The following is a 26,760-nucleotide window of genomic DNA, read 5'->3' as shown; positions in this document are numbered from 1 at the left end:
TACACAACACTGGCTGCTCTTTTATGTGTCAGGGGGAATATTGAAAGGGCGCAGTGATATTTTAAAGCTTGCAGTTGCTGCCAGGACAACAACTTGTGAGAAGTGACCAAAGTCACAGTATCCCTTTTAGTAAAAAATGCCGTGGTCTCCTTTAAGAGGGAGATAAATTAAGCTAGAGAAAAACACGGAGGCAAGAAAGAGAAAGGAGTGTGTCGCTGAAGTCTGGTACTATATAATATTGTTCTGTATTTACCACTCTCCTGCCTGAAAAACAACCAAATATGTTTTTTGCATCTGCTTTTCTGCCAGCATTTAGTATATTGCTTCTACTCTTACCATTGAAAGCCAGCCGCACTTTGATTTGATTTGTCTCTCAAATCGTTGTTCAAGTCATGAATAGTCTTTCTTTCTTTCTTTGTCTTTTCTTTTTCTTTTATGCAGCCCACACTTTCACACACACACACACACACGCTCTATCTTCTCACACACAGATCATTTGCATACTGTGATGTGTGCTCTCTCACAGGCAATAGATACAGCATGCGCACAAAGAGGCGCACACGTGCATCCCTCATTTAGTCATTTAGTCAGACAGTGTCCTAGTTTTAGCTGAATCCTGATGGGAGTGAGAAGAAACTGGTTATCGCAACACACACAAGACTGCTAGTCAGAGTGGGAGAGCGTCTCTCATCACAGCTACTCAACTCAACTCTGTTGAAACATGATATAATAGAGATGGAAGGAAACGCATTGATAGACAGAGAGATAGGGCGAAGACGCAGCAGTTCTCTTCAAACACACTGGAATAGCTGCAGTATGAAGAACTAAGAGACGCTTTAACATCTGTCTTCATAAAGTAAAGTGAAAAAAGAGAATTTCCTCAAATCAGCAAATTAATCCTCAAACTGTTTATTTTTGGAGATAAAAGAGTAATAAGGAATCAGACAGGAGGGACTTCACAGGAGTGAACAAAATAATTGTATTGTCGACTTCACAGGAGTGAACAAAATAATTGTATTGTCTCAGATTCAGTTTATATAAGTCTGGGATGTGTTTGTTTCATAGGCCGGAAAAAACACTCTGTTTTTATGTTCATGCCAGTCAAGCATCTTGAAGCACTTAAAATGAATTAAATGTAACTGAATTGAGCGGAATGGAATTGAATGGGATGGAGGCAAATTGAGAGACAAACAAAGATTCAACATTTGCGTTGTCGTTCTATCTGCTCTGTTTCTTTTTTTTATGGTATATCCTGTATTTTGTGGACACAGACAATAACATTATGTTCCTTTGTCACACATTTGATTATTTGATGATTGGTTATTTTGGACACGTGATGATGACTTCCTATACGAGTGCTATCCATTCTGCCCACAAGGAATCATTTATTAAAGACCTTCTCGAGCCGTACATTGAACACCACACGCCGCAGCCGGGCATTGACTGTCTCACAGACTGTATGCAGAGCCTTGTTGTACATTGTTGTACATTGTGGTACATTGTGGTACATTGTGGTACATTGTGGTACAGTGTTGGCGATGCAGAACATCGGGAAAGCCGCTGTATGCCATGCTGTTTGTAAAGTTTATTTAGCACTTAAGAAACTCATGGGTGTGTTCATTACGTTCCCTGGCCATGTCCGAGTAAATGCAATAAAAGTTCTATATGGTCATCTCCACATACTGTACATGAATATACACATCTATATTATCTACTTGTTCTGAAAGAGTTGAGATAGTTATTTTAGATCTCATAGGATGATGCATGCCATTAAGCCGACTGCCAGCAGGCACATTTAAAGAATGAGGCACTTAAAATTAGACGATACATTTTCCCAACACTTATGCTGCGTTGCGAGAAAAAAGTCAATGCACAGACAAATGGATGCGAATCAAGAAGATTTTCATCCAGTTACCGAGACGTAGTCGGTGAAAGTCACCGAGCTGTGAGCCTACGGGTGATGTTATGTATAAATATATTATACAAGTATAAAACAGTGGTTATTTCGTCCATGGTGGATGGCAGAAGTTATAAATGTTTCCATGGAGATAAGCCACGCCCCCTCTCCAGCGCGAGTGAAGTAAATTAATTGATTAGATTTTGCCATGATTATGGTCTGGAATTCCTCATATACGTTCATGATCATCTCCTGAAAAAAATTAAAAATTAAAAAAGAGGCTCTTCCTTTGAGTTTATTTGCCTTTGTGCTGTTAGTAAATCATGGTTTATGTGATCGACGCTTCCCCCTTTTGAATTTGGACGGGCACGCGCAACTATCCTGTGAACTGACGTCTGGCTCAAATTAACGAGATGGTTTGAGTGCGGATCAGCCTTTAAGAAACCGGGATAGCCTGATGTCAATCATCTTGTTAATTTTAGCTGGCTAATAGGACATTTGATCGACTTAGTTGAACCACGTACGAGTAATAGGGCCCAGTTTCCCCTCAGGTTAACACTGTTAGCTCTGTCAACACGTTCACTGTAGTTTGTACTGTTAGCATAGTGGCTATGAGCCGCTGGCTCAGGCCATATTAAGAGACAAATTAAAAGCAAATGAATCTCTCATTTTGTGATAACCTCTTAACTGCACTTAAGATATGTCTTTATTTTAATCAAAAATATATTAATTCAATTAATTTTCTTCTCTTCTTTTTCACCCTTCTCTATCTGTCACTTTCCTCTCTTTAGCCCTTTGTGGGGGTTATATCTATGGTAAAAAAGGGATGATTCTGTCTCCTGGCTTTCCTGACTTTTACCCCAATTCTCTTAACTGCACCTGGACTATAGAGGTGTCTCATGGCAAAGGTAAGAACAAACATACACAGTCATAATGCAAACATCTATTAATTTGCTTTGGATAAATAGATATTTTTCTTCAAAAGGTAAAATATTTGCATATTTTGAAGATTGCTTTGCATTTACACTCAATATGTGTTTCTGATTTGGTCTCTGTGTTCATTTGCTGCCATTTATGTTTCTGTGATTAACTGTGTATCTGTCCATCCATTGATGCAACCATCTGCCCATTCATCCTTGGATTTCTAGGAGTCCATCTGGTTTTCCACACTTTCCATCTGGAGGAGAACCATGACTACCTTTCCATCACTGAGGACAGCAACTTCCTGGTTCCAGTAGCTCGACTCACTGGCTCAGTGCTGCCCCCTAGTGTCAAAGCAGGGCTCTATGGAAACTTCAGCGCCCAGCTACGTTTCATATCGGATTTTTCCATGAGTTATGAAGGATTTAATATGACTTTTTCTGGTAAGAAACCGATTTTTGTTAATAGATGTACCAGACAGAAAATCAACCTTAAATATGTCTTACTGTTTACAGAATAGACCTCACTGGCATTTTTAGCCAGACATCTAGACTCTGATGTGCTAATATGGCACATTATTCTTACTTACTTAGGCAGAGCAGTAACTACATGAATGCTGAGGTTATTTGCCAAACTGTAACAGATACCTAATATGTTAAACCTCATTGTTCATTTTTAGACTGATTAATGTTCGAATCATTGTCCCAGAGCTGTGCTTTGCTAAGCTAAGCTGTAATGGGAATAACCCACTGGTATTTTACGGTTGGTCAGAACCACATTTAAAAAAAAAAAAAATTCTTACCCAACTGCCACAATGGGCAACGATGAGCCCATAGCAATATGACTTAGCTACCACGCAATCAACTTGGTCTCAGGTCTCGCACCACAATTTATTTTTATTTTTATTTACCTTGTATTTGTTAGTCTAGGCTTATTTAACAATATTAACGCAGTTTCTTTACATTTTGCGCCTCTTTTATAAGGAATCCTCAACAATATTATAATGTCTCCTTGATGTATAGAATATGACTTGGAGCCATGTGAGGATCCCGGCGTACCGGCGTACAGCAGGAGGATGGGTTTTAGATTTCGAGTTGGCGACTCGTTGGACTTTACTTGCTTTCACTGGCTACCGACTTGAGGGGGAGAGCAAGATAACTTGTCTGGGAGGAGGTAGACAAGTCTGGAGCAACATACTCCCAAGATGTATAGGTAAGACAAACTCACTAACTGCTGCCTCAGTGAAAACTCATTGACAGTGCATCCACAACATTCAGGCTATAGTTACAGACATGTAGGTGTCCAGGTTGTGGGCATCACACTGTATATTCATGGACCTTTCCTTAAACAACATTATTTTATTGTCATTTTATTGGTTGTAATTCACCAGTACACAAAGGTAATTTACAATTATTTGACTGGATGACAGTTGGCTTTATTTGTCAGTATTTGGCTGTTAGCAGGTTGTGATTTGCTGGTATTTGATGAGTATCAGTGTTTCCTTGGATGCTGCTGGTAATTTATGAGAGTCTGATTGTTGGCTGCTGGATATTTTCAAGCCCCAAAAAAGACCAGACTGATGCTAGAATAGCAGCTGGCAACGTTCACTTGGTTTATCTCTCCCTCTCTTTATTTCCAAATGTTCCTCTCTTTAGCACTATGTCTCTCTTTCTAACAGCTCCTTGTCTCCCTCTGTATTTAGACAGTCCTTGGGTAGATAATTAGAGTGTTAGCTGGTATATGAAGAGTGTTTTTAATGTGTCTTTTGTTACTCCCCTTTTCTAAGTTTACGCTGCATATTTTCAAAACCCATGTCTGTTTTGGTTCATACTTTGGTTCATCTACCGGTACTCTTATTTTCCACCTCTTCCAGCTCTCTCGTTATCCCTCTTTTCTCCCCCTTTCACTACCCCATGTTTTCTCACTTACTCTCTAGTGCTATCCTCACTTACAAATATTTTCTGAAGAATTGCTAGTAGCATACTTGAATATATGCTTCATAGCTCATATCCTAATCTGCAGAACATCTTTCAATATTCTTTTTAATTTGTTCAGATTTGATAAACAAATGAATCTTTCTTTCTCTTAGTTCCACACTGTTCTCTCTTGTCTGACTCATTACGTCCGTGTGCTCTTCCTCCCTTCCGAGTAGTGGTGGTCCTCCTCATTTACAGATGACAAAACTATTTGCACAGAGTACTACTTATTTGAATTCCTATACTTTGATAGAAACTAAACCTGCAAGATAATTCTGCATAATTTCTTTTAAACACTTTTTCTTATTGGATAGCAAACTTATCCAACCCTGCTTGTATTCAAATATTTTCATTTTGCCCTCTTTTTAATCTTTTGCAGTTCATGTTTAATTGCTTTGCCTTTGTGTTTAGCTGTTTCTCGTCCTTGTCTTAATTGTCTTATGACCAATGTTATACTGTATGAGTTATTGTCATTATCATCATTTTGTTATCATGCATACAGTTGTGATTATCCCGTATATGTACTTTTCTCAAATCTCTTTTTGTACAATAATAGATATTCTGAAAAATAATTAAGTAGCAATGCTATGATCTTAATCCACACGCTCCCCGCCTCCTTTACTCTCTTGCTGTAGCGGAGTGTGGAGCGTCCTCACTCGGACCAGAAGGTGTCCTGCTCTCTCCTAACTTCCCCTCCAACTATGATAACAACCATGAGTGTATCTACCGCATCACCACCGAAAAGGGCAAAGGAATCAGGCTGAAAGCTGAGAGCTTCTCATTGCTAGATGGAGACTATCTCAAGGTATGCACACACACACACACACAACAAAGCTTTTCCCAATCAGGTGGTAAAAAAATCCATAAATCCGTAATTTACAGACAGTACAGATTCAGAGACGCTTGCAACGCATACACAGGATTACAGTCATAATCAAAAGCTGTCTATATGCAAAGCACATATATGCTTGAACAGATTATTATGTGTTTGGTTTATTACTAAATGTGCTGAAAAGAAAACAATAACTGAGTTGTGGATGGTGGCATGATCATGAGCACAGTAACATGATGTGCTAGAAAAAGCATTGTGAAGTGTTTGTTGTTGTGACCACACACATAAAGATAAGATAAGATATATGATCAACGAACGGCTATTCAAATTGCCATGTACAACACATTTCCATCAGTGCTTCATCAAGCAGTGGATTACATGTGTGCAACCGTCTTTCTGTAATTCTCCATCTTGGCTTCAAATGACAGGTTACCGAAGTCTTTAAATCAAAATGAAGGATTGATTTAGGGGAGGAGTAAAAGCAGGTGGGCCTCTAAATGTAAGGACTAGCCCACATTGCTATTTGTTATTTTTGAAGCAGGTATAAATATATGGCAGTATTTTTTACGTTTTATTGACATTTTTGGGATTACTTTATTCAGAGATATTTAAGATATGTTACTTTCATGTTCAAAGCCATATACCTCTCTGGTGACATGCTTTCAGATATAGCAATGGAGTGGCTTCCTAAAAGCAAGAGGTTCAGCAACCTGAACTTCAGGGAGGTTTCCATGCTTTGATTGCTGCCTCTTCTGGGTTTGACACAGAATAACTGCCTTGAATAAGAATTTACATTGTAGGTCAATGTTGTTGTTGCATTGCAGATCCTAAACTCTCTCAATGCAATCCTCTTTGCCCATACCTTGTACACGCTTTTGTACAAGGTATGGGCAAGGTGTGCCCTAGCAGTTTGATGTATTAAACAATGTTGTAAAGAAGCCATAACATCCCTGCAGGGGTTTATTACCCATGTTCTTTATTAGTGCTGATGGTGCTCCTGCTGCAGTGGCCATCCACGGCTGAATGGATACATGGGAAACAGAGGCACAAAGGGATCCATTCAGCCTCTGTTAAGCCTCTAACAAACCCACTGCAGTGTATTAGTGTTGTATTTAAAGGTTAAACTTGTTTTGTATACACATTTATTGAGTGTGATACAGTATTTGGGAAGACTAAGTAAATAAAATAGCTATCAAATAGACATGTATTTTTGTTCTTTATTATTTTATTTACACACTCATATTGACTTTATAAAATCAAGATAATGAAACGGACTTGTACTGCAGACCTCCTCTTAAATCATTTTCACTTTCCTGAATAGTGGAACAAAACAGTGTTATTAACACAATGTGTAAAACTACCTGAATGCATGAGTGTTCCATTAATTCAGCAAATAATGATTTGTATTCAAAACATATGCCTCAACTATCAATGTTGTTACAAAATACACCATATTTACTGAGTATGTAATGCCAGTTGTAACTGGTGTAATGTGTTGGACACACTGGAAGGTAAGCTTGCTACAAGTTTGATCTGCAATGTGTTCTTATCGTTCTTCTTTGTCTCCCAGAGTTGTCACAATATAAACTGTATATACGCAATTCATTTGATGAGCATACGTGTGTATGTCATCGGATATGTATACTTTTGTACGTTTTAAATACAATGAGAATTACAAATGTTCCCAAGGCTCATAATTCCTCCTAAATCCTCTCTCGGGCACATGTTACCTCTTGAGCAGCTCTGTGATCTGTTTTACGGTCTTGATGCTGTCCTACAGACATCGTCGAAAACTTTTTCAGCTCACAATGTCTCCTAGCGGTATTAGGCCTGAGGCCATGGTTAAGCCAGTATGTGGACAGAGTGTATTATCAGTATAAGGCCTCGAGCATTGGCGGAGCCTGTCTGTGGGTAGATTGTATTAGCAGGGTTCTCCCTGACTTTCAGAGAGGTATAACAGCATTGTAAAGGGGGGAATGTTCCCCATGGGATAGATACAGTGTTAAAGACAAATCCCTTTAAAGGAAAGGTTAGTTTCATCAAGATGGTTAACAGAAAAGAACAGGCTTAAATATTGTTTATGCAGTATATTCCATCAAAGCCTTTTAAGTCTCAAAAGGGCATGAAGAAAAGCCTGAGGTTTTTTTACATTACTTTCCAATATGCTTTGTTTTACACTGCAGACCCCCTCCCACTTAAGTATGTCATTGTCTCTATAATTCAACAAAGGGACACCAAGACTGGGGAGCAGAGCTCCTTTCAAAATATGTTTGTGTTATTCACAAGGCATTTGACATCATATTGACTATAATAAATTGATTCCTTTTGAGAAAATAACAGAAACGGAGGAATATAATTCAGAGAATGACTAGAGATCACACAGGTTAATGAGAATGCACTGAATGCTAACATAGCAATCAAAAAGGCATGGGAGGCCCCCAGACAGATTGCAAGAATGACACACAACGTTCAACATAGGGCACACAACATTATTAGATTATTGGCTTCAGTTTGGCTTCAAATTACTGATAACAAATAACTTTTTTAATTAGATGATAAAGTATGTGCTTCTTTGCAGTCATTCCCCTCCCTGTACAACCTAAATGTTGCCATACAGTAATGTATGGTGATACATACAGTACAGTATATACTACACTCTGATGGTTATAGGCTACAACACACGTTTAAATGCATAGTATGTAGGCATTGGTAGTAAAAATAGCTAAGTTTAAAACCCAAGTCTTTTTTCCTTCTTGTGTAATGGGCATACCAGCTAAATGAGGCTGCAAGCATGACTATTGACCTTTGGTCTGATCAATTATTTAGAAAACAAATAACAAAATTAAGCAGTTTGGACTCGAACATCCGTCATAAAGAAAATAAATAGGGTTCAGTCAAAAATGAGTATGTTAAAAATGTGTAATTTGCAAATTATATATGTATAGAATAGAAGTATAGTACATCACTTGCAGAAAGCATAGTGAAAACTAAATTGACCTGGAAGGAAAGCCCCAAAGTGCCACACAGGCTAGCAATTAGCATGCCACTCCCCAGGCTAACAGCATTGGAGCTAATCCATGTTACTGCAGCTGAACACAAACATTTGTTTGACAGTTCCAGCAAGCTTCAGGCTAAAATATCCTCTACAGTATAAACTAGCTCATTACAGTTCATGTTGCTACTGGCTAAGTATTGCCCTGGCACTTGTTAAAGAAAGGGCTAGCAAAGCTCAAACCCCATAAACATTTCCTCTAATACTCGGATGTATTCCAGCCCTGAAGACAAAAGAGAGGGTGAGACAGAAACAAAGTACGAGTTGTGCTGGAATTGCACAATGAAAATAAAGGTGGTTGGCGAGAAAGTGGGAGAGTCAGACAGACAGAGAGAGGATGGGTGGCAGATGGTGACATGTTGATTTATGAGCTGCAGGGCTTTTCATTAACCATACTGAGTTTTACTGAAACAGAGAGAGGAGGAGAGAAGATAGAGAGAAACATAATTTGAGAGAGAGAGAGAGAGATGCAACATTTTGGGATGACAGATATAATTTGTGTGTGGCAGAAGTAGGACCAGGCATACGTTTAGGGGGTGTAATGCTTCAGATACCACTCATATTTTCTTTAAACTTTTAATATTAATAATAATAAATGTTATTTGTATAGCACTTTAAAAGGTACTCAAAGTCACTTTAAATGATAAAAACCGAAACAATAAAAGCAATGACAATATAAACAAGAGAGATTACATAACGATAAGAAACAAAACAAACATACGTAACTAGCATCACAGGTTAAAAGCAGATTTAAATACATTTGTTTAAAGTGCAGTTTTGACAGAAAAGGTCTGAGGTGTCGGGGGAGAGAGTTCCAGAAGGAGGGAGTCGTAACGGAGAAGGCCACGCCGCCCCTGGTTCGATGCTTGGACAGAGTGGGGGGCTAAGGAGGTTGGTGTCGGTGCAGGAGGTCAGAAAGGTATGGAGGGGCGAGGTAGTCAAGGGCTTTGTATGTGATGACGAGAATCTTGAACTGGATTTGCTGAATGGGGAGCCAGTGGAGCTTTTGAAGGACTGGGGTGATGTGATCTCTGGTGCGGGAGTGGGAGAGGAGACGAGCAGCTGATTTTGTTGATGATTTTGGTGGATGGTGCCGTGCTGTATGATGTTGCAGTAGTCCAGTCGAGAGGTGATGAAGGCGTGAATGAGTGTTTCAGTGGCTGAGGAGGAGAGGGAGGGGCGTAGATTCACATTATCCTTTCCCATGTCTCTCTATCTCCGTCAGATGTATGAACATACTGTAGCTCCTACGTTGGTTTCACAAAAAGGTGTCTCTTTTGACTGGCAGTCGAGATACACTCATTGAGATGGAACAGCACATCGCTTTCACCTTTTTTTTCTTTGGCATTCCTGCCACCTGCAGCCCTGTCACCACCAATCTGTGTAGATGTCCCAGGCTGCCAAATATATGCATGGAGAGTTCACATTTATATCTCAGCTGTGAGATAGTATTATGAGGCAATCCTAATTCTTCCTTCACACTGCAGTAAAAATAAATTGCCCTTCTTTAACTACTGCATCTCTACTGTCCACATCACAGCAGCATTCAAAGATGTTTGACCACGAGCAGAAAAAAGTGTCTCGGTATCACAGACACTGCTGTACAGTATGTTGGCTTATTTTGGTTTCAAATAAATACAATAAATCAGTTAACTGTGTTATTTTGGAGAACACTCAAGTCTAAAACTGTAGTGAGTACATATTTGTTAAGTGAAAGTGCTGCCGTAGTGATTTGTGCACATCGACGGTTCAATTGGACACTGTAACACTATCTTGTGTTGCAAAGCCATTACTGTACCCTCAGTATCTTGTCTCACAGTGCTCCTTTGAAATAAATGATTTCCAGTTGTCCGGTCTATTGTCTGTGCTGCGTCTGTGAGCGCACAGTTACAGGTTGCAAACGATGATTAGAAAGATTATTATAGGTGACCTAAAAGAAAGATTGAATCTAGTAAGAAGGCTAAAATATTAACTTTCTCATAAATGTCATAATCCTTTACAATGGAGAGAAGATCAAGCTTGTCAACAAGGAAAAGCTAAATCCTTCAATATGAATGCAGTCCAATGCTGTTCATGTTGTACATCAATCTTGTCTTCACTTCCACTGGAAGCTATTTAATGCAACAGCATTTTAAACCAAGTCACACACACACACAAGGCATTGCCTTGCTGTTTTAACCCCAGTGCTGAATAAACGGTTGAGAACATGCATACTGGGAATTTGTACTTTTACAGATGATTTCCAGTAAACCCATTTTATTACTGGTCAATTGTTTTCTCTGTTAAATTATATGCACTTTAGTAGAACATAACATTTAAAGTAATGTAACCAATTTTCTTAACCACCTTGAAACCCCCAAAACTTTATTTTGACTCTGAAATGTATGAAAATCTCGATTGTTTAACATAAATATGGGAGGCTTCATCAGTTCTATGCAATAGAGCCCCTTAACAACTAACTTGTGACCTCAGAAACTTACATGTGATACTTTTGGCTCCATCTTTGTGGTGCTTCACAAGGTCCACGCTGATGCAAAGCTAAGCAAAGTATCTCTTTCCTGAGGCAAAGTAAGGTTGTTTTTTGCCTCGCCTGTGTTGTTTGGCATTTGGAAGAATCACTGTGTGTTGCAGAGGAGAGGCACATGCATACAGCAGTGCCCTGCAATTTTGGTTTCAGGACTAACCACATTTTGTGGTGTTCTTTTTTCCACACCAGGTCAGCAATGCACTGTTTATCTGAGTTCTTTCACATTCTCATTAATTACATTGGTCTATCTGCACCCACATCAACCTCTACAAACACTTTTGATGCATGCTTTCATTCGTTCTTTGGTCCTGTGATTTGATTGGCAGGTATATGATGGAGAAAACACTTCATCTCGTCTCCTTGGCAACTTCACACATGAGGGCATGATGGGTCCTGTCATCAACAGTACGTCCAATCGGCTGTGGCTTGAGTTCAACAGCAACGCCTCTGGAACCAATCAGGGCTTTCGCCTGACATACACAAGTGAGTTGTTCAAGAAGGTTTAAAGTGGTAAAAGTCAAGATTTCAATGAAATCAATAGAATTGTGCTTGGAGTTAAGTCTTTTTGTCGATGCATGAGCTTCAAGTTTTAAGAATTGTGTGTGTAGTGAAAAATGCAAAGTAACCAAAACCCGGTGCAAAAAAACACCATTGCTTTACCTCCTTACAGATATTTATTTAAACGAAAATCGTTGAGATTACAACTGTAATTTAAGATCAACTAATTAGAAACAACGCAATAAAGATCTTTTCTATAACTAATGTTACAGCCATGCTAAGTGTGGCTAAAGAAAGAAAGCAACCCTCTCTCTCTCTCTCACACATAGACACACACATAGTTTTCCACATACACACAAACGTACACAAACAGTAATTTCCTAAATTTAAGTAGCTCATCGTGAAGGTCCTTGTCAGGAGATGTTTTTAATTGAAAACTAGAATGGTCGTGATTGTGTTAGATTGCACTCATGAATATATCCTCCATCTGTCCTATGCCTCAGTCAAGTGATTCTTAAGTGCTACATATGAGAACAAAATAAGAGATATGTACTACTAAACTCTAGAGACTTATCTTTCTTCGTCAGCAAATTACCAAGCTATTCATTTCCCTTCTCACAGCCGAAAAAAGATCAACAATAAGTTTTCCAAGAAATTTATCTTGACGGTGCAGTCCATAGTGCAACAGTAGTTTACCAAGCATCCGGAAACAAATTATTGAGTATATAAATGCATGAAACACATACATATGCACCCACCCATGGCTGAATGCATATATTTTTATGGCTTTAAAGAGAGTCTGTTAGAAGGCAGGGCCAGCTGCTGTGTCAGTCAAACAGGCTATAAGGGAGCATTTATCTGCAAGTCATTAAAAGAAGGTTAGAAAGTGACACATCTGGAGTAGAAGAGTGACTGGACGGAGGGACAAGCGGATGAAGGGAGATGGTATATGGATGCTCTGTATGTCAGTTAAACCATTAGACAGCCGTTAGTCTTTAAGTCATTAAACTGGAAAATGTGACACCTTCCGCAAAGTTCTGTTACAATGGATGAGCCGATGGAAAGATAAGAGAGATTGATACAAGGTTTATACAGTAGGAAGGAGAAAGCATCTGATCAAGAGAAGCAGCGATAGTTTCTTAAATAGGGTCAAGGACTTGAGTAAAACTGCCTCTACACTACACAGCTTAGAGCTATTTTACGAGAGTAATATAAGTTCAAACATCTGTTCAAGACATTAACAAATAAGGGTGACGGTGATTATGCAACTGTTTTACTGAAATGGCTGCAGGAAGGGATAGAGAGTTCTAAAGAGCTGCCAAGAAGACATTTAACAGTCTTTACTGACTATGTATCTTGAAATAATATTTAAACTTCACTTAATTTTTTTTAGATTACATAAAATGTTTCAGTGTGAGTTGAAGAGCTGGAAGGACAAACACTGTGATTATAGTCCACGGTAGATTCAGTCTACAGTATGCAGTGTGGTTCTCTAAATGACACAATCTACTGTATATATGTGATTATATTCATTGGGTTTCATGTCTTGTGTGGAATTATATACAACAAACAGAGCCAAGCATGTAAAACAACTATTATGTATCATGTATGTGTTTTGAAATTATCATTTGATGTTTCATATAGAACCACTTTTCAGTCCAGGAATATAATATGCTCACTACACATGATTATATATTTCAGAGAGGGGAGAAGCCCACGCAGTTTTTAAAATATAATAGAAACAAGCATATGGATCAGTTGAAATGTCCCGTAGCTTTCACTGCAGCTGTCACATTCAGAAATGTTGAGATTTGTACGAGAAGTAGTGATATTCAAGAGAAGAATAGTATGACCTGATGTCCTATTGTCCAAAACTGCTCTGAATCACCCTGCTCATTTATGCAATGTTTTCTTATTGCATGGACAAAAAGACCTAATCTGTATGCATGCGCATATCTGTGTGTGTCTTTCTATGTGTGTTTCTCTTTAGGTTTTGACCTAGTACGCTGCGAGGAACCAGGGGTCCCTAGTTACGGCTATAAGATCCAAGATGACGGCCATTATGCCAGCACCTTTGTCCTGTACTCCTGCAACCCTGGATACAGTCTCTATGGCACCAGTACCCTGACCTGTCTTAGCGGGGACAGACGTGTCTGGGACAAACCTCTTCCTTCTTGTATTGGTTAGTATGACAAGACATGTAGGTTGTGCATGCATCAATAATTCAGAACTACGATATCTGAATTATTAACCTTCAATTCAATGACACATTTAACATGACTAAAAGCAGCAGTTGAAGCTATTCATGTCTGTTTCTAAGCTCCAGCAAGAGCATGCTTATTTAAAGAGAGAGAGTGAACAAGTGATTGAGTCAATACAGATGAACACTTTGAAAAGAGGGCATGGCGACTGAGTCACGCTCTGTGGAAATATGTGTTAGTGCCGCTGATTCACCTCTGTGAGTAAAAAAAAGAAGCTCTTGTTGATCCATCAACCTGTGCACACAAAGCCTTCTGAGCACGGACAGCAAGATGTCACTGGGCATGATATTTTAGTGCACCAGGCTTCTGTGCATTTTAAGGATGGCATGCTTAAGGTGCAGAATTCGGTGAAGACTGTCTGAATTAAACTGGGATAAATTACAATGTAAGCCATACTACTTGCATGTACCCTGAAGGTGTGCACAGTCATATATATACCACTGAATATAACACCACAATGTTGTGATTCTTATTGACTTCATAAGGCAGACATATTATTTTTTTATATTAATGTCAAGCAAACACAATAAAACAGGGACATACAAACAATTGGTAGGTTGTATCAAATTCATATTAATATTTTGTTCAAAGAAAAGAACATTATTATAGAGCTCAAAGGAAGGCTATGACAACTAATTATCAGCCATCTATCTATCTGCTAATCTACACTCCCACAATATCGTGACAAAAAAGACAAAATTAGAGGTCGCCATTTCAAGAATATATTTGAATATTTTAAATATTAAACCTAGGTTTTAAGGTAGAGAAGCTGCCAGATGGCAGATTTAAATTTAGTTGGTAGGTGGCTCTAATAAGGCACTTTCCATGTAAGTGTTTCTACCTTGTTGGGTAGACGCAGGCACTTGGCACATGTTCATTTGTAATTCCCTACTGCACAGTCAGCCTTGTGTCTTTTTAACCTGCCAGCACACCTGAGCTCTCTAAGGTGGGACATGGCCTGATGTGGTTGCTAAGGGCAACTAAAAATGATGTGTGTTCATAGGTGTGTGCGGTGAGTGCATTTATGTGGGTACGGGAATGACAATGAGTATGCATTTTTGTCTGTGTGTGTGTGTGTGTGTGTGTGTGTGTACCTCTGCAGTCAGTCATTAATTTGTAGCTGCTCTGTCGGTGCCTTATTTCAGGTAAGCCAGCAACCAGGAGAATACTTGCTGGCAGAGCCCTGGGCTAACTACCTCTATAGCTACCTTTCTATCTTCCTCCTTTTCTGTCTGCTGGGGCGTTTGTCTTTCTGCCTCTCTGACTGTCTCCTTCGCTGGTTGTCTGGCTCGGTCCCATATCTGCATGTACTACTATGGAGATGAGGTGATGGTTTTGCCTCAGGCTGTTCCTATAGTGTCTCTCTCTCTTTTTCCCTCTCTCTGTCTCTCTCTCTCTCTCTCTCTCTCTCTCTCTCTCTCTCTCTCTATCTGTCTCTGTCGCTCTCTCTTTCCCACATAGAGTCAAACAGTGTTGGGTTCTACCTCTGACTCTCTTTGACGTTCTTTCATTCTCTATTCATGCAGTAAACTTGGCTTCTAAACAGTCTCCTGAATATGTGCATACCTCTTATTCTCACTTTCTTTTTCTGTGCTGGGAAATTGCAGTTGTCATTAGGACTAGGACTACTGAATAACTGTCTCTCTCTTTTTGTGCATTTTCCCCTATCTACCTGCTTTTAATGAGAAAATACAGCAGGGTAGTTTCTTTTTCACCTTTGTTCTCTATCTATGTGGGTCCACGCATTCATATGTGGTTATGAACTTGTGTAACTGCAGAAGTTGTTTCAAGTATGTTGTTGGCCCTGTGTAGATTGTGTCATTATTTCCTTTTTGTTTGTCTTTACATGTGAATGTGTATCGGAGAGCATGCTGCCAAGGGTAATGTAACAGCAGCAGGTTGTCGTAGTATTGTAGATTGCAGTGCTGTGTTAATGGTGCATTCTTAACTCATACAAACAAACGATGCACACACTAATATAAAGCATTTTCTAGACCAAACTGTTTTAAAATCAGGAACGCTCTGCTGGCTCAGTGGTCTACTATGTATGATGACTTCAAATCTGCTCCCAGCTTTTCCCCTGCTTCCTGCTATCTCCCTTGTTCCTCGCCACTGAAAACAATACAAAAATTACACAAAAAGATGTCTCTCTCTTTCCTAAACTTTGAACATATTGGGAGATCCTCAAGAGAACACAGCCATCAAGGTTATTCACCAACCTATATATAACTCAAGGTTGATTTAGTGATTCAAGACCTTTTTTACCTCATACTCATTTAACTCAACCTTCACACCTTAGAGTAATTTACTGGAGTGTAGAGGAGCCACCTCGTCTAGATATGAACTGAAATAGAAGAAAACCAACAAAAAAGATGATACAAAGAATATAATTGTACTGACAGTGGTCTTCACAGGTCCTAACATGCTGGACACAATCCAAAATCAGACCCGTGGAAAGCCGACCCAAACTCAATGTGTATAAATTTATTTTCAAAAAAGAAAGATGCATTGAGGCTAATTGGGCCCAATCCAACACATGATTGAGCTGAACAGTTCCTATAGTGAAGGTCAACACTGGCGGCAGCATTGAGCCTAATGGATTAACAAACCTTAAACGAGCATCACTGAGATATTGTTATGAGTTTTCATATGTGTCAAATAATCATTTACAGAAATATTAAGTCATATTTTCAACTTCACCAATATTCAGTTGCCAACTGGGTGATAGAAAATGATAATGTTCTTCCAATATCAGAACATATATTGTAATTTGATGGCATAACCTTTTTTTACACAGGCTACTGAATTCCATAATAGTTATCTAATTTAAGCAGGAATTATATCTTACCTTGTAAAATTCAGGTTGTGTTCAGATTCACTATGACAATGCAGGTTAAGTGGACCAACTTTAAAGGATTTATGTTCTTCATTTGGTCACCGTATAAAGCTGCACTTAGTGTATCATGTTCTCCCATACAGTTCAAATGTCTTTGTTATTAAAAGGAGTGGATTGTTTGGCAGAGAAATTGCTGCAAGTTGCCAACATTATGTATTGCAGAGTTTATAATGTAATCCTGCACAATATGGGTTTCACCACAATGGCATGATACATGTGTTGTGTCTGTGTGTAGTTGTCTCTTTAGCAGAGTTGTATCTGCTGTGGTTTTGTGTGAGTTTTGTTAAACTCAGAACATGTGATTTTGTATGCAATTCTGATTTAGATGTATATATTTCAAATACCCTAATTAAAAAACAGGGGGAAATATATATATTTTTTCCCTGTGTTGATCATCCCTTTGGCTTGTGTCGTTTTAGCGGAGTGTGGAGGTCACATAACTGGAGCTGTGTCTGGACGGATTCTGTCTCCAGGATATCCTGCTCCATATGAAAACAACCTCCACTGTACCTGGACTATAGAGGCTGACACCGGCAAAACTATCAGGTAATAATGAAGCGGTTATATGCTGAAGCTATGAGTAACATGATGGCCTGCAGTTATCTAGATTTTGTTTTGCATTTAAGGAAACCAGACAGTATGTTGTATTCATACAACAAGTAGGCCTATTTAACAATTACCTGCAGAATTGTTTTGCTGTGGGCAAGATATGGTTGGCTGCCTGGCCAGTTTACTCTACATGGACTATACAGGTAAACACTCACAAGACTGTCAGGTGAAGATATATTAACTAATTACAGATACATGTTCACTGTCAAAGCCCTGCCGTGCAGAAGAGCCACATTAGTCATTATGCCACCATCGTGTTTCTGAACAGGTTGTGGCTACCGCTGACACTGTGTGTGTGTGTGTGTGTGTGTGTGTGTGTGTGTGTGTGTGTGTGTGTGTGTGTGTGTGTGTGTGTGTGTGTGTGTGTGTGTGTGTGTGTGTGTGTGTGTGTGCTTTGTCTATTCTCAGCTCTGCTTAATTTGATTTAATGGTTGACTTGATTTTGGTAAAACTGTTGAATATAGAACAGTTGTTAATGTTTGTATTGAATCTCTGATCTCTTGTGATTGCTGTGTTTTCTCAGCCTCCACTTCATCGTCTTTGACACTGAGGTCGGCCACGATATTCTAAGAGTTTGGGATGGTCCATCTGGAACATCAGATGGGGGGATCCTGTTGAAAGAATGGTCAGGCCCAGCCTTACCTGAGGATATCCACTCAACGTTCAACATACTCACACTGCAGTTTGATTCTGATTATTTCATCAGCAAGCAAGGGTTTTCCATACAGTTTTCCAGTAAGTAGACTTATCTCTAATTCAGAATCAATACACCTACTTTATTTCATAATCATCAACTTAGAATTCACATGGTAGAGGAAACTGTGAAGAATGGAGCCATTTATTTGACTAAATTACAGATGTGGGTGGTCTGTCTCACTCTATCCCAAACATCCATTTATAAGTGAAAACCAATTACTGAATTAGCAATTAAAGTAGCTAATTAACAAACTCCTCGCACATATAGTCTTAGTTCTTATATAAACCTCATTTACATTCGCTATGAGATAATTAATCTGGAATTAATGCTGTATTTAACAGGATTTCTGAGAGCCAAAGAGTCAATTGAGGAATTAATATCTCACCCGGGGACCACTCTAAGTACTCAAGGAGCCCAACAGAGACCTGTGGTTCAGATTTGGTTGTATCTCACGGTTTGGGAAACCAGGAAGTGAAGTAAAAGTGCTTATATTTCAGGTTCCTGAGCTTTTTAACATCATTGTGAGATGTTTCTTTGAGAAATTGATGAATATGTATTAGGATAACACCCATACTGTACACCTAAAACTTTTTTTAATAAATGCAAATTTCTTGTCATAAATATTTACATAAAATGCTCTCTCTCTCTCTCCCTCTCTCTCCCAAACACATTAAGTCTTTTTTTTCTTTCTCCCCATATTTAAAACAATAAATATTTGCACTCACTAACATGCTAATGAAAGCACTGTTATTCCATTACTATGGTAATGACTCTTTATATTTACTTCAATGTTGATTAGGTAATGGTATTTGCCACCACACTGAATTAAACCAAGGTTTGTGAATATATTGATCGAGCGATTTATAGGGGTGATGTTATTACAGATTTCTTTATCAGTTTTAGTTTTCTTATTTTCTTTTGTCCTCTCACTTCCCCCCTAGTGTCCCTGCTGGAATACATATTGTTCTGAACTTAGAAGATACAATAAATGTGGTATCATAATACTATGCTTGGCCAAGCATAGGGCTCTGGTCAAGATTGAATACGTGATTTTAACTGATTCTGAAGTTTCATGAGGGAGTATTGAGTCTATAATTGTATAATATGGATTTAAGCACTGTCAAATATGTATTGTCCATTTTTGATGTGTAAATGTGTAATTGTTAGAGTCCTGAAGACTGTGAGGTATTATAGTAATGCAGTAATTCATAGGAAGAAGAGCAACATTTTGATGAACAAAAAAAAGTTTAGTTTATTTTAATTATTATTATAATTTAGTTCATAACTAGTCAAGTTGAGCTGTCACATGTATCCCCATCTACCCTGCCTTCTTTGATAATATTGTCAGTCTGATGACAGTAAGCCAAATCCATATCACCACATGAGGGACAATAGTGCATCTCTATGCTCGACACTGCACATCTTCTGTCGTTATTGATATTAGTTTTGTCTGTGTGCTTCTCCTTGAATCTCTTTCTTTGAACCAAGAATATGTAAATATATGTCTCTCTTCGTTTGTCTCACATTCTCCAGCCACTACAGCAACGACTTGCAATGACCCGGGCATCCCTGTAAATGGTTCTCGATATGGGGACAGTAAGGAGCCTGGTGACAGTATGACGTTCCAGTGTGATCCAGGCTACCAGCTGCAAGGTCTGGACACCATCACATGTGTACGAATGGATAACAGATTCTACTGGCAACCTGACCCCCCAACGTGTGTCGGTAGGTGGACATTATTTTGTAGATGATCGACTGACAGACTGAGATGATTAAATTAAATCAACATTAAATATGATGCTTTGGTCAGACTTTAATGAGTCTGAGACTTCACTGTCATACTGCGCCCTAAAAAATGAGCACTAAATATGAACTAGAAACTGACCGCAAAACCTCTGGAGGTGGAATGATCCAGAGTTTTATCTTTTTTTTATCTTGAGTCCGAAGTGTAGACAGTTCAGATCCTGTTTGTGCTCCTGTGTTGTTCTGCCACATCTGACATACTTTAGAGGCAAAATCAACTGAAGCCTGCTGGTGAGGTGATCTCTAATCCCAAATGATGCTGCTGCTATAGCATCAGATAGTTTAACTGGGACAAATCAAGGACAAGTTGACAAGGTGCTGAAGAAACGGTGGTTGGAATAAGCATTTAACTCTGTTGCTGTCAGTGGACCACATAACAATTGAACATGTATCACCAAAACCTCCTAAACTCAGAACTGGGATGATGAGACATGCACAGGAGAGGGAGGGTGGAAAGAATGACGCAGATAACTGGAATAGGATTCCTGTTTGAAAACTGCTGAAAAGCCAGAACTTGTTTGCTCTTTTTCTCTCTTATCACCACCATCTGGCCCACCTGCTGCTTGTAACCCATTGAGCTTCTTCAATTCACTCCACACCTCATTCACACAATTCTGCTGCAGTTTGTTTTTCACTCTCCCACTTTCAGGTGTACTTTCCTTTCTTTATTTTCCTCCTCAGCTTTTTCTGACACACTTGATTCTCACTAAAGGAAGGAGGTGACTTCTGGAAGCCTGTCTTTTTAAAGCAGGACTAAGAGAGTATCTGTAATGCAGCAAAAGTCCTTCAGTGTCCTCACCGTGCTACCACTCCCAGTATGTTAGCACAAAACAAGCCTGTAGCATGTCCCTTTCTCTGACCATACTTTGCAGTTGGTATAGGCTTTTGCTAAACCACATGCCTCTATTGGGGTAACAAATACATTAAGTTATTTTCCTCATTAACTGCTGCATCCACTTCAATGTTGTCTTGCACATGGAACATCATGTTGAGTTAGTCAGAGTAGATGGATAAGGGAAATCACCAGATCTTGCTGTTAAGGTTAGGATGAGGTAAGACATCAGACTCAGCTAAAGGTGTAAACAATGTGAGCAAGCTGGGGAAGATTCCTGTAGCAAGTAGCGTGTCCAGCCCCCAGCTTGCAGCAAGGGACTACAGATATCTGCTTTCCTGTTGGATGCCACAACCCCGCTTTGTGTTGCCTTCTCCTTCTCTTTATCAGCCAGCACGTTTTGGACATCCTCCATCCCAGAGACTAATAATTTGCCTAGTACCCATGTCTTTGAAACCCATTATTATTATGCTTTGTTCTTGATATTGCCTGCTATCTCTCTTTACCAGTGACCCTACATTGTGTACGACCTTAGATCAAATGTAGAGCTTACATCTTAGCCTGTGTGTGCTTCCCTCTCTTTCTCTTTCACTTTCACCTCAGGTGGTGAATCCCTGGGTGTTCAAAAACTGCTAAATTTAAACATTATACACAGCAGTTTAGTGTGCAATAGTGTGTCTGGCTGTGAGTGATTTGCAACTGTTAATGCCTTTGTTTACCTCTATTTCACTGTTGATAATCCGTTCACACCCACCTGCCATCCCCGAGACACCTCTCCATGTTTCAGATTCTTTCTTCACATCACAAAATTGCTGCTTGAATGAATCTATCCGTCTCTCTTGCTAATATCTCTTTCCTGCTTTCTGGCTTGTTGTGGGATAACAGGACCACTAGGGGTGATTCTCTCTGCTAACTACCCCCAGCGTCACACTCTCACAGTCTCTCTTTTGCTCTTTCACCTTCTCCAGCTACCTGTGGAGATAATATCAACGATCCACCGGGTGTAATTCCATCTCTCCTAACCAACCCCTGCCATGCTTCCAATCACTAACTAACTCTCTTCCACTCTGCCTACCTTTGGGGGCTATATGAGTGGTCAATCAGGGGTGATTCTCTTTCCAAATTATCCCAAGCCCAATGCTGTGTAATCATCTTTCTCTGTCTGTCTCTCCCTCTCTCACTTGTCTATCTCCAGCGACATGTGGGGGCAACGTCAGCGGTCCTTCAGGAGTAATTCTGTCTCCCAACTACCCCCAGCCTTACCCACCTGGGAAAGAGTGTGATTGGAGAATCAGGGTCAACACTGACTTTGTCATTGCTCTTATCTTCAAAAGGTAAGATTTAAAACGTGGCCCTGTATATACAGTATGTGTGTAAACATATACTATGCACCTTTCTCATATATACTCTCAAGCTTTAAACCAGGAGAGGAGTTTATACAGTATGTGCTTGTTGAAACACAGCTGCTTTTCAGCTGGTATTTCGATTGAATGGATTAAAGTTGTTTTTTTCACTCTAAAATCGCCCAAATGAGCCGCACATTTTTTCAGCAATGATTTTCATACTTTAGAGTTTCCTGTGGGAGATCAGACTCCTCTATTGAATTTGCAGTTTCAAAGTATGGCTGTTATTTTGGTCAGGGACTTAGCTGCAACATTAGTGCAACAATAACAGGTGTCTAAACAAAATGTTTATGAAAAAACAATGTTAATTAAACATTTGTCCTCAAGCTGTCAAACATGTTGTGTTATAATGTTAAAAGTAGGCAACTGTATGATGCAAGAAACAATAACTTTCATATCAGGATTTGAAATATTCTTATTAAGGATGTGAATCTTTTTAGAAAATACAAAGTTACTGACACGTGCCTTGTGTCGGTTAGTGGTACAGTAGTTAAATCTGATTACGTTTTTACAATACGTTTTTGTTTCAGTATTACTAACTGATCACAAATAACATTACACAACAACAAGAAATATAAGAGGGCAACAGCAAGGTGCAACAAACACATTACAGCAGAGTAATGGTCTTACTGATGATATTAATTTTGTATTATTTCATCCAAATACCTGAGAAAACATAAATAATTAAAAACTTAAATATTTAGGGGATGGAGGGGGTCCCCACAGACTCTTCTGAAACATGTTTTTCTTCTGGCTTAAATTAAAAAATGGATTACCTTCCTTGGGCTGTTTTATGAGTTTAGTTTGAGTATATTTTTTAAGAATAGACTGTTCATGACTTGCTGTAGCCCACACAGGGTAAAAGAAAGGTCTGTGTTGTGCAGTCAGGGATCAAACACTAATAAACCCATTTGGGGGAGAAACCTCATTAGTCTACTGTAAACTCCACTTCAAACTTAACTTAAGTAGCCTAAATGGTTAGTTTGTGGTGATATGATGTTATCTTTAAAACTTGTTCTTGACTTTCAGGGCATTAAACTACTAATCAGCCTTTGTTTCCTGTTCTTAAATGTATAGCTTCATATAAGTAAACTGATCTGCTCAGGAACTTTTTGAATTCAAATATGTTGTCAGATACACTATTCTTGCCTTTATTTAGAAAGTGAAATTCATGTTTCCATGTTTTGTTTTTTGATTATAGGGCAGTGTTTATTTACATTTCAAGTCCTGATTGTGCCTGAGTGGTGAATATTTTACAAGTGGTTCGGGGCTTATGACTAAGGCAAAAGTGAAGATTGAAGTTTCACATAAAGGATATAAAAGCAAAGCGGACTTTCTCTAGATTGCCACAGGAGAAGAAATGACCCAATTTACACTTCATGTTTTTCAGCTGAAGAAATAATTATCTTCTGTTGTAACAAAGACAGTTTTTATTTTCCTTTTAACTAAGTTGTTATTTTATTGGTTGTTTTGTTAATGCGTAGGGCCTTATCTTTTTCATTTTTTATTTAATTCTAACCTCGTAATGTTGTATAATAAACTTAAATGGACTTCTATTCTATTCTATTGACCCAAATAACAATGACACATTCTCAATTCAAATCAGAGTATATCCAATGTAATCAAAACTCTTATTTTGACATTATATCACAGCCTTTTCAGCATTTACATCCAACAAAACCAAGTGTTATTTTCTTTTCTACTTTCTTTTAAATATCCCAAAGTGATATGTTCTATACTGAACTGAGTCAGTGGAAAATAATTTGCATTATTCTCATAATGAAAGTGCTGACTGTTTTATGGCACTGTATATTTCAAGATGTATAATCTTACTAAACTAATCAAGTTTGCATGATTGCTCTTGTTTTACATCCAAGTCAGACCCTTGTGTTACTCTTCTTTGGTCACAATGTTCTGATGTTGTCTCATTTCTGCTCTGTGAGATCTCAATGTTCATTTGATGACATTTAGTAGCTTAAACATACAGACCAAGAATGTATCACTATTGCAAAAGGTATTAGCATGAATAATTGTAATGCTTTGTCTGTGCAAAAGGGGCTTATGTGCTGTTAAACCCATTCTGCACAAGCTCGAAGCACAGGGCTGAAACTGGGGCATTCTGCACACTTACTTTTACTTTGGTTGCTTTTATAACTCCAATAAGTCCTTTCTGGTGAAACATAGTATGATCAGCCAGATGAACACATTTTTTTTTGACCAAACTCAGCTATCAGATGAGTGAGGCATGTCTGGTTGAAAATATGGTATATATCAAAATCTCTGTCTGGTCTATGAGGTATTTTTATTTTTTCATTTTACCTGCCGAACCAAAACAGCATACATCCTAAAGGCCTGACAACAGGTGAAATGTATCTCCTTGCTCTTAACAATTTTGGGCAGCTTTGTTTGTAATGCTTTGCGTAGAACTGTGTATTGCATCATCATGGCAGTGCTTGTGGCATGAATGAATCCACGATATTTTCTATAGTTAAAAGAACTAATTCAGAATACAAACATTATTTATCATCTAAATGTTGCTATACAGCGCCCCTGGTTTTCAAAAACTCCACATGGTACTTTTATGGTATATATAATTCTACACTCTAATATAGACAATACATTGGCTCTTTCGCTCTTACTTCTATCTGGCTGACACAAATAGACACATAGACTTCCAGACAAACACTTAGCAGCATAGTGTAACCAGACAGATGGGAGACTGAGCTGATTGTGTGCATGTGCGTGTGCGTGTGCGTGTGTGTGTGTGTGCGCGCACCTGTACATACAAATGTGTCTCTTTGTGACAGGTGGGAGACAGGGGTAGCACAGCCACTGTCAGGGCAAACACTGTGTGAGTGTGTCCTTATACTTTTACCCTCATGAGGCTCAGTTGCCTTTACATATGTGTGGAGAGATGAGGAGGCTGTCAAAGAGAAAACCAGATAAACTTTTACAAAAGAAATGTGTTAGTCCCACTGTGGGTTTAGGTTGATAAATAACAAATATAAAACTGTATTTTTGTTTACATGCAAACACATGCCCACAAATACTGAGAATGTAAATTAAAATAGATGAATAAATGCCCTTTCACAAGGAGACAACGGGACGGTTTTTATTTTTTTATAATCAATGAAATTTATGTTTTTGAATTTTAATTGTCTTATACTGTTTTAAGAGTAAAACAATAACACACATTTAAAGTTCTCATTTTTAATGCAGTACATCCATAAAACATATCAAAATGAAGGTAAGATTAGAAGAGAGATAGCACAAACTAACTGGCAGTCATTAAATGAATCAGGTCTTTGAATTTAACACACATCGAAATTCATTGTTTGAAGAATTTGAACAAGAACAAACAAACCAGGCCATTCATCGTACTTGATTCTGAAACCCAATGTGTCTGTTTTGCTTTGTTTTTGTCCCCCAGTTTCAACATGGAGCCAAGTTATGACTTCCTGCACATCTACGAGGGTGAAGACTCTAATGGACCGTTACTAGCAAGTCTCCAAGGCAACCAGGCCCCAGAGCGAATAGAGAGCAGCAGTAACAGTCTCTTCCTGGCATTCAGATCTGATGCCTCACTGGGCATGTCTGGGTTCGCCATCGAATACAGAGGTAATTAAACCCCAAAACATTGCCTTCATATAATGTCCTTGTACATTATCCTGCAAGGTCACACTTAAGCAACTGAAATGTGTCTTACAAAATGTGTTAAAAAACTCTAATATGCCTCTGACTATTGAGTGGTTTGTGGTAGTACACATAGTGCATTAAGGAGTACTGCTAGTAGCTGGAGCAGTAGTTGTACAAGTACTTGTAGTAATGACAGTAGCAGCAGTATCAGTAGTGTTAGTAGTAGCAGTATTGCAGCTGCATTAGTATTAGCAGCAGCACAGTACTTGTAGTGTCAGTATGTAAGTGGTGACAGCATTTGTAGTAAAGTAGCAGCAGTAGTAATCAATTGGCAATCTCAAGATAGCACTGCACTCTGAACCATTAACTAGCCAATAACGGTGATTATTAGATGATTGGGGGAAAAGTCAATGCAGTATGGCATCTCTTCTTATTATTATTATAGTGTTGTGGGCCAGATTTAGTAAAGCTTCTGTAACTGTTTTTAGGTGCAGATGGGACACATTGTGACCCAGACACACATACTGTATATTTACCAGATGCATCTGACTCTAGTCACAGTTTGCCTGTCATTTTAGTGAGTGTTTACAATTAAATAAAGTATTGTTATAACTAAAAAGTTAACAAAGTAAAGCAATTAGGCTATTAATAATAATCACAATCTTGGATTACTGTTAAACTAATATTTACATTATTTTACATTCATTTTTAGTTACATATATTATTATTTGGTTTGTGTTTATCAAGCTTCTTTTAATTGTTTTACTTGGCCATTAATTAACTGTAAAATCACCACAGGCTGCAACTGCACTTATCTTTTAAGTAAATATTGGTAAATGTTAGGCCTAAAGGGTAAATGCAGCAAAAGACTCAACTGAGTGTTTTTACCCAACACATACAGTATCATATACAGTACACGG

The 26,760-nt window shown here is 38.6% G+C and overlaps 1 protein-coding gene across 1 annotated transcript in view; it reads left to right on the top strand.

Moving 5' to 3' along the window:
* The window catches only part of LOC117751630 (CUB and sushi domain-containing protein 1-like), a 258,734-nt gene that overhangs the window by 157,111 nt on the left and 74,863 nt on the right, over positions 1–26,760 (top strand). The window contains 12 exon segments of the mRNA XM_034563565.1: positions 2,689–2,805; positions 3,046–3,261; positions 3,841–3,938; positions 3,940–4,030; positions 5,430–5,599; positions 11,532–11,688; positions 13,694–13,885; positions 17,280–17,406; positions 17,993–18,204; positions 19,700–19,891; positions 21,997–22,135; positions 25,635–25,822. Of these exon segments, the coding sequence (XP_034419456.1) occupies positions 2,689–2,805; positions 3,046–3,261; positions 3,841–3,938; positions 3,940–4,030; positions 5,430–5,599; positions 11,532–11,688; positions 13,694–13,885; positions 17,280–17,406; positions 17,993–18,204; positions 19,700–19,891; positions 21,997–22,135; positions 25,635–25,822 (1,899 nt within the window).

The sequence above is a fragment of the Cyclopterus lumpus genome, chromosome 3, assembly GCF_009769545.1.
Source record: "Cyclopterus lumpus isolate fCycLum1 chromosome 3, fCycLum1.pri, whole genome shotgun sequence".
Lineage (NCBI taxonomy): Eukaryota > Metazoa > Chordata > Actinopteri > Perciformes > Cyclopteridae > Cyclopterus > Cyclopterus lumpus.
This window is presented reverse-complemented; position numbering and strand designations above follow the sequence as displayed.